We start from the raw sequence: 16,279 nt of genomic DNA, 5'->3' as shown, positions 1-16,279 counted from the left end.
CTCTTCAAAGCATTAACATTTAATATGGAAATAGTTCAAGATACTTCTGATGCACAAAGCAGACTGTCTGAGCCACAGATGTTTAGGCTAGCTGCTAAAATGAACACACACTCCTTTTAGAATTTTGCATTAGTGGTTAGTCAGCTTTAAAGTGCTATCCAAGTGTAATCACCCCCTGAAACACATTTCATCATCATGAGCAAATCGCCCTTTTCATTGCTTTCTTGCTTTCTAATAAATCACTGAGGATCAAGGTTGCAAAATGGTTGTATTAATCCTTTCCACTTTTCTGCATGAGTTATTTTACTGTAAGGTTAATATTAGATTAGCTTTACTTATCGCACAGACATCAAAACATACAATGAAGTGTGTTGTTTGTGTCAACAAACCAGCACAGTCTAAGGATTATGCTGGGGGCAATCCAGCACCAACATAGGCATAAGCACAATTTACTAAAGATACTTTTGTAAGTTAAGTTCAAGTTCAGGTTTATTGTCATTTGACTGTACATGTGTACGACCAAACGAATCAGTGTGCCTCTAGACCAGGGCTTCCTCACCTGGGGTCCACAGACCCCTTAGTTATTAGTAGCGGTCTATGGCATAAAAAGCTGGGAACTCCTCTCCAGACCTCAGTGCACCCACAATAATTGAATAAACACACAGCACATAAAACAAAATATTACTATAAAAAGTAAATAAAATATAATTCAAAATGCATGTAGCTCCTACTTAACAGTAGAGTAAACAACTTGCTGTCCTAGTGTCAAGACCTCGTTGGTGGCAGGGTATTCATTAGTCTCACAGCCTGAGGGAAGAAGCTGTTAGCTAGCCTGGCAGTCCTAGTCCTGTTGCTTATATACCTCCTTCTGACAGTAGTGGGTCAAAGAGATGTGGGATGGAAGGTAGGGATCCTCAAAAATGTTACGAGCCAACACTTACCAGCTATTCAGTTTTGTAATCCCTTCTCCAAATGGGTCACTATTAATCTGTCAGATAGTAATTATACTAGTGGGATAAAGGAATAGGCATCCGTTAGTCTCGTGAGACCATGGATTTGCGCCTTGGAAAGTTTCCAGGGCGCAGGCCTGGGCAGGGTTGTTTGGGAGACCAGCAGTTGCCCAAGCTGCAAGCCTTCCCCTCTCCACGCCACTGATGTTGTCCAAGGGAAGGGCACTAGGACCCATGCAGCTTGGCACCGGTGTCATCGCAGAGCAATGTGTGGCTAAGTGCCTTGCTCAAGGACACAACATGCTGCCTCAGCTGAGGCTCGAGCCAGTGACCTTCAGATCACTAGACCAATACCTTATCCACTAGGCCATGCACCAACACTAGTGGGATAAGATACTGCTTAAAACCTATTTCTTTTACCAAATATTATGTGTCAATTTATGTTTAGGAACCTTCTCTGAAGCATTTGGAAAAGGGCAAGACATTCTGGATTCTGACATGTCAGCTCCGTTCCTGTTCCCACAGAAACACTCTGGCTACCAAAAATTTCTGGCATTTTCTGTCTTTTCTTTAGGCCACTTTCCTCCTCAAGCCTCTTGCAGCATTGACCATCAACCCTAGACATCACCACACATAAATGCCTGAACCCAAAACCCTGAATAAACAGTTGTTAAATGGAAACTTGTTTATTTCAGGTTCAACACTAATAATTGGCTCAACCTTTCCAGTAGTTTGCAGAGAAGAGGTTCAAAGTAAATTTATTATCAAAGTGCATAAATGTCACCATATACAAAACTGAGATTCATTTTCTTGCAGGCATTTACATGAAAATGAAGAAATACAATAGAATTTACAAAAAGAAAAAAATGCATAAGACATTTGAGGCCCTGCCGTTGGTCAGGATTAACCATAGATGTTGTGTCCTAGCTGTCTACGTGATACACCAGCTAGGGCAGTATGATATGGAGAGCAAGCAGTTGCCCACACAGCAGGTTTCCTCTTCCACACAACTGATAACTCCAAAGGAACAGCAGAGGCTCATACAATTTAACTCTAGCAGAATTGCAGGAGTTGCCAGTCAGCATTGAATTCAATGTAGAACTACCTTAGATACTCCAGCTCCAGACTTTTCCTCTGGGTTTCCTCCTAAAACCTTCTCCAGCCATGAGTGGGTAAAGCTGCAAGGCAGCACAGGTTTGAGATCAGAGTTTTCCTTCTAGGTGAGCTGCCAACCATGGCTGAGGAGTCCCGTCTGCCCAGAGCAACTGGTTTTAGGACACCAGTAACCCATTTTTGCTCCTTATCCTGTCAGTACAAAGGGTTTCGCTGAGCTTAGTAGTTAAGCCACATATGAAGGCCAGGAGCTGAATTTGGTTGTCAGATGTAATTCGAGCAGCATGCCATTGGGAGCATTTAATGGGTAATGGGAGCTTATCTCCATTATGCCCCTGGCTATGACAACCTTAAGAAACCTTCAAATCACTAACTGCAAATAATAAAAAATACTGAGAACATGAGTTCTAAAGGGCCCTTGAAAGTGAGTCTGTAGGTTGTGGAATTGGTTTAGTGAGGTGAGTGAAGTTATCCATGCTGATTCAACAGCCTGATGGTTGTGGGGTAATAACTGTTTCTGAACCTGGTGGTGTGGGATCTGTTCCTTCCTGCCTGATGGTAGTAGCGAGAAGAGAGTATGACCTTCTCTTCTTGTGATGGGGGTCATTATTGATGGATGCTGCCCACAATGTAGTGACAAACCACAGTTAAATAAGTAATCACATGAACTAATCCCTTCTGCCTACACAAAGGCCATATCCTTCCATTTTCCTCACACTTGTGCCTATACAAATGTCTCTTAAATGCCCTAATGTGTCTGCCTCTACCAACACCCCTGGCAGTGCATTCCAGGTACCTATCTGTGTATTAAAAAACACAACTTGACCCTCACATATCCTTTAAAATTGCCCCCTCCCACCTTAAATGCACTCCTTCTGGTGAATGGAGTGCTAACCTTAGTAGAACTAGGATCTGCTGAATTGGACTGTAGCTGTACAAAGTTGTGGTTAGACAATAGCTGGAGAGCTGAGCATGTCTGAGCTCTACATTATAGGCTTAATGGAAAACGTATGGACTCGGTTAAATATGAGGAGACATTACACAATGTGGAATTTAGAAGGTTATGTGATTGAAGTTGCTCGGACATGAAGGAGAACTGATTAAAGAGCTATTTCAGATTGCAGTCCAGATTGGGTTTAATTCTGTGAGGACAGTGGAAGTTTCTTCAACAGGATGTTATGAAGTTAATTGTTTTATATCTGAGAGTGGCATTTAAGTTCACCAGAAGTGTTTACTGGGTAGTGAAATGAACTTGGCTCCTCTAAACCACATCATGTTTACTCTTATTTTCTTTATTAGTCTACTTTTAAGTTTTCCAAGATGGATTTTTATTCCCTCTATGATAGGTTCTGCCTCTATAACATATAAAATAATGATCTAGTCTGCCCTATCTAATCCTTTTGTATTTAAATCACAATGAGCATATTTTCAAATACCCACTTTTATCTTAAACAATTTCAGGTCAAATTTTATTGTTACCTTGATTTTGAGATTTCCTGGTTTTTATTTTGTCCCTCCTTTCCCCCTGCCCCAATCAGCTGCATCACCTTTTCCGTGCAAGTTTTCTGTTTTATTTGTGCAATGTTTTTCTGTGCCTTTTTGTTTTATATTATTAGTTACAGAATCAGTTGTCCATGGATATTTTTCCAGTTTGGAGCATTCAGTTCTTGTCATTCACAGATATAAACTGATTCTGGAATGCCTTAAATTTGTCACTTTAATCTCTCTTCCCCCGCCCCCCACTACCTTGCCCAACATGTACTCTCTGGATACCAATCTTCAGAACCCTGGAGAAGGCCTTTTCTTAGTAAAAGCTTTATTATTTCTCCCCTTAACCACCTCTGTCCACAGACTGTGATTTGAAGGTTTTTTAAAGTTGTCAGAGGTCTGTGCCCAAGTCATTGGGTATATTTAAAGCAAAGGTTGATAGTTTCTTCATTAGTAAAGGCAGAATCATGTTTAATATCACTGGAAGACAGAGGAAATGCAGTGGATGTCATTTACTTGGATTTTCAGAAGGCATTTGTTAAGGTGCCACACATGAGGCTGCTGAACAAGATAAAATACTATGGCGTTACAGGAAAGATACTGGCGTGAATCGCTGACAGGAGGCAGTGAGTGAGAGTAAAGGGGGCCTTTTCTGGTTGTCTGCCAGTGACATAATTTAGATAATAGAATTGAGCTAATGGAATTGATAGCAAATTGTGGCAAAGTTTGTGGATGATACAAAGATAGGTGGAGGGGTAGGTAGTGCTGAGGAAGCAATGCGATTACATCAGGATTTAGACAGATTAGAAGAATGGGTAAAAAAGTGGCAGATGAAATACAGTGTTGGGAAATGTACAGTAATGCATTTTGGTAAAAAGGATAATAGTGCAGACTATTACATAAAAGGGGTGAAGGTTCAAACATCAGAGGTGCAGAGGTACTTAGGGAGTCCTTGTGCAAGAATCCCAGAAGGTTAATTCACAGGTTAAGTCTGTGGTTAAGAAAGCAAATGTAATCACAAGTAAGAGAAAATCTGCAGATGCTGGAATTCCAAGCAACACACACAAAATGCTGGAGGGACTCAGTAGGCCAGGCAGCATCTATGGAAAACAGTACAGTTGACATTTTGAGCCAAAACCTTAAGCAGGAAGGTTCAGCCTGAAACATCGACTGTACTCTTTTCCATAGCTACTGCCTGGTCTGCTGAATTCCTCCAGCACTTAGTGGGTGTTGCAAGGCAAATGCAATGTTGGCATTTATTTCAAGGGGAATAGAATATAAGAGTGAGGAGTTAATGCTGAGCCTTTATAAGACACTAGTCAGGCTGTACTTGGAGTATTGTCAACAGTTTTGGGCCCTGTATCTCAGAAAGGATGTGTTGTCATTGAGAGAGTCCATAGGAGGTTCACAAGGATGATTCTCGGAATGAAGGGGTTAGTATATAAGGAGTATTGGGAGTTTTGGACCTGTACTCACTGGAATTTAGAAGAATGCGGTGGATCTGATTGAAACCTACCAAATGTTGAAAAGACTAGATAGGGTGGATGTGGAGAGGAGGTTTCCTCCAGGGGAAGTATCCAGAACTAGAGGGCACAGCTTCAAAATTGAAAAGCAATCATTTAGAACAGAGTAAGGAGGAATTTTATTAACCAGAGAGTGGTGAAGCTGTGGAATGCTCTGCCACAGACTGGTGGAAGCCAAGTCCGTGGGTATATTTAAGGCAGAAGTTGATAGTTTCCTGATTGGTGTGGGCATCAAGGATATAGTGACATGGGGTTGAGTGGGATCTGGGATCAGCCATGATGGAGAAGACTCAATGGGCTGAATGGCCTAATTCTGCTCCTATGTCTTATGGTCTATTAAAAAAATGTAGTGCTAGAAGAGAGCAACAATACATGAGGTAGTGTTCGTGGGTCCATTTGCCATTCAGAAATCTAATGACAGAAGAGAAGAAGCAGTTTCTTGAAATGTTGAATAAATCTCTTCAGGCTCCTATACCACCACCTTGATAGTAGCAGTGAGAAAGGGGCATCGAAGGTTACGGGGAGAAAGCAGGAGAATGGGAGTGAGAAGAATAATAAATCAGCCATGATCAAATGGCAGAGCAGGCTTAATAGATTGAATGTTCTAATTCTGCACCTATGACTTATGGTCTTTAAAAAAACAAAAGGAATAATGGGCTGGTGTTCATGGGTTCATGAACTCTGATGGAGGGGAAGAAGCTGTCCCTGAATCATTGAGTGTGGGTCTTCAGGCTCCTGTACCTCCTGCCCTGATGGTATTAATAAGAAGAGGGCATATTCTTGATAGTAAAGGTTCTTGGTGATGGATGCTACCTTCTTGAGGTATCACCTCTTGAAGATGTCCTCTGGTGGGTAGGGTTGTACCCATGATGGAGCTGGAACCCTTTAAATAAGCCTCTTGTCTATGGTGCTTGCATTCACCCTTGATTAAACTGTGCAGAATGATTTATGGTAGTTTCCTTGCCTTTCTAATCTGTGCCCAATTTAACAAGGCCAGAAATGCCATTTAAACGTTTTACCTCACTGTATAATTTCTATCCTGTGGAGTTCTCTATGCTCTCATGAAGAATATTTCATACAATTACATCTTTATTAAAAAAGTGTGATTGTGAATGACAGTTCAAAAGAAGTTTTAAGCCTTCTTGGTGGTGTTTAAATTTATGAATTTTTTTTTTGTCCGTCCAAGGCGTCTTGAGTTAAACCTGATGTCACATGTTGGAGTGGTAGAGTAGGATCATCAAGCATGCAGTAAATAATTCCAGTAACACTAAAGTAATGAAAGCTCCTTTTCATCTTCAGAATGGGGGCCGGTCTTTAATTACATCTGGAGATTATTACTCCAAAACGCAGAAACCTTGAAGCAAAATAAGTTCATTGTTTGTTGAGGCTAATGTGGAATTGGACCTGTCAGATCTGTGCCCACATAAGGCAGCTGACCACAACTTGAAAACACAAGTATGTTATTGATAGATCTAGCAGAATCCCCTTTACTTCGTGTGTGATCAGAATATGAAAGTTGCTACCACTCAGTGGTTGAGGTGAATTGGTGTATATTATGACCACACCAGGGACCATCATTTTAAGATGATTGGAAGAAAGTATGGGGGGGGGGGGTATGTCAGAGCCAGGTTTTTTTTTACACAGAGTGGTGGGTGCATGGAATGTGCTGCCAGAGATCATGGTCGAGGCTGATACATCATGGACCTTTAAGAAATTCTTAGATAGGCACATGGATGATTGAAAAATGGAGGGCTATGCAGGAGGGAAGAGTTAGATTGATGTTGGAGCATTAACACTGGCATGGGATTGCTGGGCTGAAGTGCCTCTGATAGGTTCTTGCTTAGTCAGAATAGAGGGAAGTCCATTTAGAACAGATTTAGGGTTATTGCTTTAACCTGAGGGTGGGGAATCTGTGGAATTCATTGTCACAGACGGCTTTAGAGGCGGAGCAGAGGTTGATAGGTTCTTGCTTAGTCAGTGTGTCAAAGGTTACGAGGAGGAGGCAGGAGAATGAGGTTGAGAAGGATAATTAATCAGCCATGATGGATTGGCGGAGCAAACTCAATGGGCCAAATGGCAGAATTCTGCTCCTATGTCTTATGGTCCAGTGTAATTCTATATACACCCATAATTTTTATTTTATATTATTTCTCCTACATGTTACAAAATAATCCATAAATTCTGCTCATCCCGCATGTCACCATCTTCTCTGAGTGTATTAATGAGAGGTGTGATAGGCTATGTAGCAAGTGACATTTTTTATTGCTTTAGTATTGAATGCCAGATGTAACACAGTACATGAATATTTATTCTAGGTTCTAGATTTTGGCCATCTCCGTAGTTAATGCCCCAGCGGAACATGAACATTGAAATAAAACTGTTAGATTAGCACTCTTTATTTGCTTGCAGTCTTATTAATGGAAGAAGGCCTTGGGAGAGTAGAGCAATCAAAACATTGTCTTGTTGCTACTGGCAGGTTTACAGACTGGCTTCTCTCCTTGACAGTTTTGGCTCAGTTTCCTTAGCAACTGTTGGTCTCCAAGTCAGCAGAGGGAACATTTCACCAAGGAGAGAAGTTGGTGAACTTTCTTCAACCTCAAGCTACATTTAAAGTGGTCAATTCCCAGCACAATTGTATCTGCTGAACATGAGCTTCAGGGTAGGAGTAGGTTATTTGACTCTTAAAATCAATCTCATAATCTCTCTCAATTCTGTTTTCTTGCATTATCCCCAATTCCATTGGTTTCCTTTATAACCACAAATTCTGCACTGTTTGACTGAGCCTCCACACTCCTCTTGTGTATATTCACTGCAGTTCTGATATAGAAGAGAATTCTGGTCATCTCATTGTAGGCAGGATGTGGAAGCTTTCAAGGGGATGCTGAGATTTACCATGAAGCTGCCTGGATCAGAGCACGTCTTATGAAGAAAAGTTGAGCAAGCCAGGGCTTTCTCTTTGGAGCGAAGAAAGATGTGCGTTAACTTGATAAAGGTGTACAAGATAATAAGAGGCAAAAATTAATTGGACAGCCAGAGACTTCAGAAATGGCAAATACAGGTGATAATTTTAAGGTGATTGGAGTAAAGTGTAGAGGGAGATTTCAGATGTTTTTTAGAGTGATGGGTGCATGGAATCTGGTGCCAAGGTAGTGGTAGAGGCAGATCAAATAGGGTCATTTAAGAAATTCTTGGATAGGCACATGGATGATAGAAAAATGGAGGACTATGTAGGAGGGAAGGGTTAGATTGATCTTAGAGTTAGTTAAAAAATCAGCACAATGTTGTGGGCCAAGGAACCTATATTGTGCTGTAGTGTTCTATGTAGAGAATTCGAATGATTCACCACCTTCTGAGTGAAAAAACATCTCGTTTCTGTCTCAAGTAATCTTGTATTCTGAGATGCTGACCCTTTGGATGCTTCAAATGAGAAGTAACACATAGTGCTGGAGCAACTCAGTGGGTCAGGCAGCATTTCTGGAGGGAAATGAACAGTTCATATTTTGGGCCAAGACCCTTCTGTCGGTACTGGAAAGAAATGGGCAGAAGGCCCTCCTGAAGTCAACAACCATCTCTTTCGTTTTGTTCACATTCAGAGACAGGTTGTTGGCTCTGCACCAGTCCGTTAGCCACTGCACCTCCTCTCTGTATGGTGACTCCTCGTTCTTGCTGATGAGACCCACCACGGTTGTATCATCGGCAAACTTGATGATGTTGTTCGAGCTGTGTGTTGCAGCACAGGCGTAGGTCAGCAGAGTGAACAGCAGTGAACTGAGCACACAGCCCTGGGGGCGGGGGGGGGGGCCGTGCTCAGTGTGATGGTGTTGGAGATGCTGCTCCCAATCCAGACTGACTGAGGTCTCCCAGTCAGAAACTCCAGGATCCAGTTGCAGAGGGAAGTGTTCAGGCCCAGTTGGCTCAGCTTTCCAATCAGTTTCTGAGGGATGATTGTGTTGAATGCTGAACTGAAATCTATGAACAGCATGGAGGGGAAGAAGCTGTTCCTGAATCGCTGAGTGTGTGCCTTCAGGCTTCTGTATCTCCTCCCTGATGGTAACAGTGAGAAAAGGGCATGCCCTGGGTGCTGGAGGTCCTTAATAATGGATGCTGCCTTTCTGAGACACCGCTCTCTAAAGATGTCCTGGGTACTTTGTAAACTAGTACCCAAGATGGAGCTGACTAGATTTACAACCCTCTGCAGCTTCTTCCAGTCCTGTGCAGTAGCCCCTCCATACCAGACAGTGATGCAGCCTGTCAGAATGCTCTCCAAAGTACAGCTATAGAAGTTTTTGAGTGTATTTGTTGACATGCCAAATCTCTTTAAACTAATGAAGTATAGCCATTGACTTGCCTTCTTTATGACTACATCGATATGTTGGGACCAAATTAGATCCTCAGAGATTTTGACACTTATGAAGATTTATATGTGCTCCTTCGTCTTACCCTTTCTGAAGTCTACAATCAGCTCTTTCGTCTTACTGACGTTGAGTGCCAGGTTGTTGCTGCGGCACCACTCCACTAGTTGGCATATCTCACTCCTATACGCCCTCTCATCACCATCTGAGATTCTACAAACAATGGTTGTATTGTTTGCAAATTTGTGGATGGTATTTGAGCTATGCCTAGCCACACAGTCATGTGTATACAGAGAGTAGAGCAGTGGGCTAAGCACACGCCCCTGAGGTGCACCAGTGTTGATCTTCAGCGAGGAGGATATGTTATCACCAATCCACACAGACTGTGGTCGTCCAGTTAGGAAGAAGAGGATCCAATTGCAGAGGAAAGTACAGGTTCTGCAACTTGTCAATCAGGCTTGTGGGAATGATGGTATTCAATGCTGAGCTATAGTCGATGAGCAACATCCTGACATAGGCGTTTGTGTTGTCTAGGTGGTCTGAAGCTGCGTGGAGAGCCATTGAGATGGAGTGGTTACAGATGTTAGAAATATCAGTGTTGATACCATCAGGTTGGAGACCACCAAGGCATAGTTCCTCTCATCTTTTTAGGCCAGATGCAGATGAGGGGGTGGATAGGTGTGTCAGTGTGGGAATGGGAAGTAGACTTAATATGGTGAACTGAGGAGATCCTGGCTGTTATGGTGGACAGTGCAAAGGTGTTCGATGAAATGATCCCCTATTCTACGTTGGTTCTCATAGGGCGTGTCTCGATGTGAGGGTCCTTTAGTGGTGGATGCCACCTTCAGGAGGAATTGCCTTTTGAAGATAAACTTGATGGGGGGGATGGGTTTTGGCTCAAGTTGATGTTGCCTGAGGGTAGGACACTCTTGCCATCCTGTGCAGTGGAGCCTCCATACCAGCCTGTGATGCAACCAGTCAGAATGCATCCCAGTGGACATCCATAGAAGTTTGCCAGGGTCTTTGGTGACATACCAAATCTTCTAATGAAGTAGAGCCACTGGGATGCCTTCTACGTGCTTGTGTCAGTGTGTTGGCCCAAGATCCTCAGATGTTGACACCTATCTCATGTTGAACGTGCTCACCTTTTCACTGCTGACCGTCAATGAGGTTATGATCTTGTACCTTATTGTTTACCTGCACTGCACTTTCTTTTCAACTGTTGTACTTTATTCTGCATTCTGTTATAGTTATACCTTGCCCTACCTCAGTGCACTATGTCATGAATTCATCTCTATGGATGGTATGCAAAACAAGCATTTCTGAATGACCCATGAACATGAGCTTTCTATTCTTACTTACACGCTTGGTTTATTATAGTTTATAGCAATTCTTCTGTCTTACACTGTACCACTGCAACAAAACAACAAATTTCATGATGTATGGCAACGTCTGTGAGTCTGGGCCAGGGATTGGAGGTTGGTGACCCAGTGTCTGAGTCAGGGACAAAGGACTGGATGGAGGCCTGGAGGTGACCTGTCCTGGGGTTGGAGTCCTGTCTTTGTGGGTAGGAGGGTGGGAAAGGGGCTTGTTTTGCCGTTGTTGTTTGGCGTTGTTGCTTGTGTTGTTCTGCTGAACGTTGCTTTGTTGGCACCAGAATGTGTTGTGGGTTGCCTCCAGCACAACTTTAAGTGGCCTTGGTCGTTGACGGAAACGGCACATTTTACTGGTATGTTTCAATGTACATGTGATAAATCTGAATCTGATGATAAACATGATTGTGACAAACTTCACTGTACTTCAATACATGTTAGTAGTGGTACAGTCACTTGAGTCAAATATGGTGTTCTCCTAAGGGATTGTTCATTCGTGGGTCCTCAGTGGTTCTGGAGGCCAATCCAGGATTCACATATTCGGGTGCTGTGTCGACAATGTGTGTGGTGGCTGTGGTTGGTTGTTCAGTCTGTCATTTAGCAACCGCCACTTGACTCTCATGTAGCACAACTCCCTCTTGCACAGATTTCCTCCAGGTGTATCTATGGAGTGCAGTGTCTTCCCAGTTCTTTGATGTAAAGTTGAATTTCTACGGGCCTGTTTTGACATTATCTTTGACCTTCCTCCAACTGGGCGTAAAGGATCTGTTTGGAGAGACGTAAGTTAGGCATCCGGAAGACGTAACTTATCCATCAGAGTAGGTGATGCTTTATCCTGGTGGGGGTGCATTTCCACCTCAATACATATATTGTATTGGTTTATTATTGTCGCGTACCATAATAGTAAGAAGTTTATTTTACATATAGTTTATAGAATGACATAATAAAACAATTCCACTTCCTTGGTCTTTCTGAGGTTGTGTTATGCATACTGGAACTGAGTCTAGTGAGCCAGCAGTCAGCTTGGTTAAAGAGATATTGTGATAACAGGTCCTGTGGCAACGCAGTAATAATCCTGTTCCACTCTGACTGTAGCCTTTACAAAAACACTTACTATGCACACCAAAGCAGACGTTTTGACTGAGTGGTAATTGTGCTAATACTGTGTGCCCTTAACTTACTGTTTATTTACGGTGTTCTTATATCAATTTTACTTTTGCAGATTTGTTGGTGTTTGTTGATAAACGCATCACCCTGGCTGCATTCAAGCAGCAGTTGGAGCCTTATATCGGAGTTCCATCATCCCAGTTTAAGATCTTCCGAGTCTATGCTAACAGCCAGGAGTTTGAGAGTGTTCGATTAAATGAAACTCTTTCATCATTCTCTGATGACAATAAGGTGAGAACTGGAATTTAATGTTAATCCAGTGTTGCTGAGGCCTATGTTTTGAGTTGTACATTTAACTATTTTACATCTGATGAATTAGCTCTGCAAAGACTTTAAAATTACTTTATCCCCAAGTAACACACAGAAATTCCAAGCAATCTCCTGATTTAATCCTAGTGTAATCATGGGACAATTTGCGAAGACTAATTAACCGACTAACTAGTATGCCTTTGGACTGTGGGAGGAAACCTAAGCACCTGGAGAACATAGAAACTCCTTATAGACAGTGGCAGGAAGAGACATGCAGCAGCATCACCAGCAAGCAACATCGGATAAGCAGCATTCACAAGAAAAACATAAATTAAACCAATTATTCAAGATTGTTTAATGTCACCAGTGTAAAGGAGAACAAAGTAATTGTTACTCCGGATCCAATGCAGCACAAAAAAGTCAGATAAAGAACACAATAATAAAAAACGTTTCATACGCGCACACACGCCAGGCACAGGAGATGACTGACAGGAAATGATAAAGTCGTGGTACTAGAACACAGTTAAAGCAGGAAAAATAAACAAAGCCCACTTCAGTGCAAAGTGATCGTATAGTTGCTAATCTTTAATAATAATTATAATTTGATATTATAAAAGTTCTTTCTTTAAAAACAAACCTCTAGATAACTATTCGACTTGGGAGAGCTCTGCGGAAAGGAGAATATCGTGTTAAAGTGTACCAGCTGCTGGTGAATGATCCAGAGGTAAGTCTAGTTAAATTTGCTTAAACTTCGTCACAGACTTGAAGAAGCCCTTGATCAGCCAGCCTTCTGTCCTGTGCTCAAGCCTCTGATGTGCAGAGTGAGCTCAGGACCAGAAAGGGAGACTTGGTCAGTGATTAAATCGAGGTGAATTAATTTTCTGTATATAAAGCAATTGATGGAATATTGATGCAGATTTAATTATCTCTATTGTGAACTTAATTCCCTTTGGCCAGATGGGGCTCTTCAGCTGTGGGGTTGGTGGCTCATCTAGGAGAAGAAAAGCTCTGAACTCAAGCCTCCACTGACTTGTGGCTAAACTCACTCACCGGGAAAGCTTTGGGAGTAAACCCTGACAAAAATCCAGAGCTGAAGTCCCTGAGGCAGTCCTACGTGGAATTCAACATTTGCTAGCAACTTCAGTGACACTTCTGGTGCTAAACTGATATCGATCTCTGCCATTCCTTTGGATTCATCAGCTGCGAGGAGAGGGGAAACCTACTGCATAGGCAACAGCTTGCTCTCCTTATTGTTCTGCCTTGGCTTGCATATACGTAGATAGCTAGGACATAACATCCATGGTCAATCCCAATCAATGGATGCCTTGTTCAAACTTAGTTGACTATTTGGAATATAGATGAGTTTGTGATTTCTGGGTTACATCTTGGTACTTTTGGCTGTCTTGGTGGTCATATAAGCACCTGATAAACCATGTTTTAAAAATAATTTGGAATAGAGTAAAATACAACCCGTGGGACCCATTACATCTTTATGTGAATGCAACCATTGCTAGTTCATTTTACAATTCCCAGTGGCATAGTAAAAATGGAGAATTGATCCATGATAAATGTTTGTGTAGGTGTTAAAGCCTTGCAGCCGGAGTGGATATTTTCACAATTTTCTTTTTCATTTGCCATTTAACTAGTGAAATAACATTCCAGTGTCATTGGTTACTTGAGAGTGTGTAAAATATTTCCGGCTACAATTCCTGAAACACCTGAACATGAAGGTGTGCAGGTCTAGCCAGTCCCCGTGAGCTCCATCTCCTTCTCTGTTGAAGGGCAGTTACAGAATTGATTTAGAATTGTTTAATGTCATTTCCAGTATACATGTGTAGTTTATTGCCTATTACGCGACTAGCGTTTAGAACGGTGATGAAGGTCCTCCTTCTATCCTTGGTCATCTTCTCTGTTGTGCCCCACATGTGATTCAGGGTCCTCACAGATGTAGAAGGATTCTTCGTTGCTGTTCCCATACGTTTTGTTTGACCTGTCAGGGTTGTTAGCCCAGAGCTGAACCCCTGAACTTGGAGAACAGGTGGACTAATCTAGTCTGGCCTCTACCCTTTGACCTTTTTGGCATTGGTGACCCTACCAAGAGCCAAAGCATAAAGCCCTGACTCTAGCCAGCAGCGCTGTCTGGGTCATTGAGGCATGCAAGCCTCCAAACCATGGCAAGGCGTGATTCTCTTTGAGGATACAAGTATAAAAGAGAATGAAATAATTGTTACTCCAGATTCGATACAACAAAAAAAGATAACAAACACAATAATAAAAAAAAGGTAAATCTGTAAGATAGCTTGTATACATTGATTGTATGTCCATGAAATAACGCTCGACACATGAGTGTCTGAACATATGGTGACTCTGACAGGACTAGAATATAAAAGCAAACCTGTCACTGGTGAGGCCTCATTTGAAGTGTTGAGCAGTTTTGGGCCCTTTATATAAAAAAAGATGTGCTGACATTGAAGAGGGTTCAAAGGAGGTTCATGAAAATGATTCCGGTTTTGAAAGGCTTATCATATGAGGAGTGTTTGAGGGCTCTGGGTCTCTACTCACTGGAATTCAGAAGAATTAAGAGTGGCCTCATTGAAACCTAACAAATGGTGAAAAGCCTCGAGAGAGTGGAGATGGAGAGGATGTTTCTGATGCTGGGGGAGTCTAAGACCAGGGCGCACAGCCTCAGAATAGAGAGGCGTTCTTTTAGAATGGAAAAGAGGAGGAATTTCTTTAGCCAGAGAGTGGTGGATCTGTGGAATTCATTGCCTCAGGCGGCTGTGGAGGCCAAGACCTTGTGTAAATTTAAGGCAAGGGTTAATAAATTCTTGATTTGTCAGAGCATGAAGGGATTCGGGGAGAAGGCAGGAGAATGGGGCTGAGAGGGAAACTGGCAGGCTTGATGGGCTGAATGGTCTAATTCTACTCCTATATATTATGGTCTTATGGAAATGATAAAGAATGGTGGTTGGGGATGTGGAGGGGTGGAGGTGTTGATTAGTGTTCATGCTTGGGGAAAGTCACTGTGGTCAGTTTGCTGTTATGCAGAGGTCGGAAGAAGCATGGGAGTAACAGGGAGGGGTAGCAAATTACCCTCTGCACCCCACAGACATTTTACTGAGCAGACTCCTCCACATTCAATTTACTCTGAGTCTGTGTGACATAGGTAAATTTATTACCATGGTACATATAGGTCACGGGCATTTTCAGTGGAAAAACTACACAAAGAATGACAAACAACCAATGTGCAAAAGAAGACAAACTGCAAATACAAAGTAACACATAAGTAAATGTTGAGAACATAAGGCCATAAGAAATAGGTGATTCAGCCCATCTAGTCTCCTCTGCCATTCCATCATGGCTGTTTTATTTTCCCTCTCAACCCCATTCTCCTGCCTTCTTGTAACCTTTCACACCCTGACTAATCAAAAACCTATCGATCTCTGCCTCCATAGCCGTCTTTGCAATGAATTCCACAGATTCACTATCCTGGGTTGTAGAGTCCTTAAAAGTGAACCTATAGGTGGATCCACGGCAGCCTACAGTGATCAGCTGAGGCCTCAAATGAGCAACCATGTCAACCTTCATGTAAATAGTGAAATGACGGGCAGTGGCTGGCTTTAATATTTTTTCTAAAAGCTTTGGTTTTACTCAGAAACAGGCCCTTCAGCCTATCTAGCCTATGCCGATCTGTTATTCTGCCAAGTCCCATCGACGTGGACCGTAGCCGTTCATACCTCTCCCATCCATGTACTTACCCAAACTTCTCTTAGTTATGTTCAAGCCCGCATGCATCACTTCCGCTCATTCCACACTCTTGCCACCCTGAGAAAAGTACCCCATCATATTCTCCTTAAATATTTCACCTTTCAAACTTAGCCTATGACCTCTATTTCTAGTCTCACCCAACCTCAGTGGAAAAAGCCTGCTTGCTTTTATCTATCTATACCCTTCATAATTTTGTTTCCAGTGCCTATAAAAAGTATTCACCTCTCCCCCCCCCCCCCCCCCCAGGAAGTTTTCATGTTTTATTGTTTTACAACATTGAATCACAGTGGATTTAA

General features: G+C 42.3%; 1 protein-coding gene across 4 annotated transcripts in view; it reads left to right on the top strand.

The window, feature by feature from the left end:
* The window catches only part of usp47 (ubiquitin specific peptidase 47), a 217,606-nt gene that overhangs the window by 177,211 nt on the left and 24,116 nt on the right, over positions 1–16,279 (top strand). For all 4 annotated transcript variants that reach the window (XM_073049940.1, XM_073049942.1, XM_073049939.1 and 1 more), the window contains 2 exons: positions 12,022–12,197; positions 12,859–12,939. In XM_073049940.1, coding sequence (XP_072906041.1) covers positions 12,022–12,197; positions 12,859–12,939 — 257 coding nt within the window. The remainder of the gene's footprint in view (positions 1–12,021; positions 12,198–12,858; positions 12,940–16,279) is intronic.

The sequence above is a fragment of the Hemitrygon akajei genome, chromosome 6 (assembly GCF_048418815.1).
Source record: "Hemitrygon akajei chromosome 6, sHemAka1.3, whole genome shotgun sequence".
Taxonomy (NCBI): Eukaryota; Metazoa; Chordata; class Chondrichthyes; order Myliobatiformes; family Dasyatidae; genus Hemitrygon; species Hemitrygon akajei.
The sequence above is the reverse complement of the archived record's forward strand: the minus strand, read 5'-3'. Positions and strand labels throughout refer to the sequence as shown.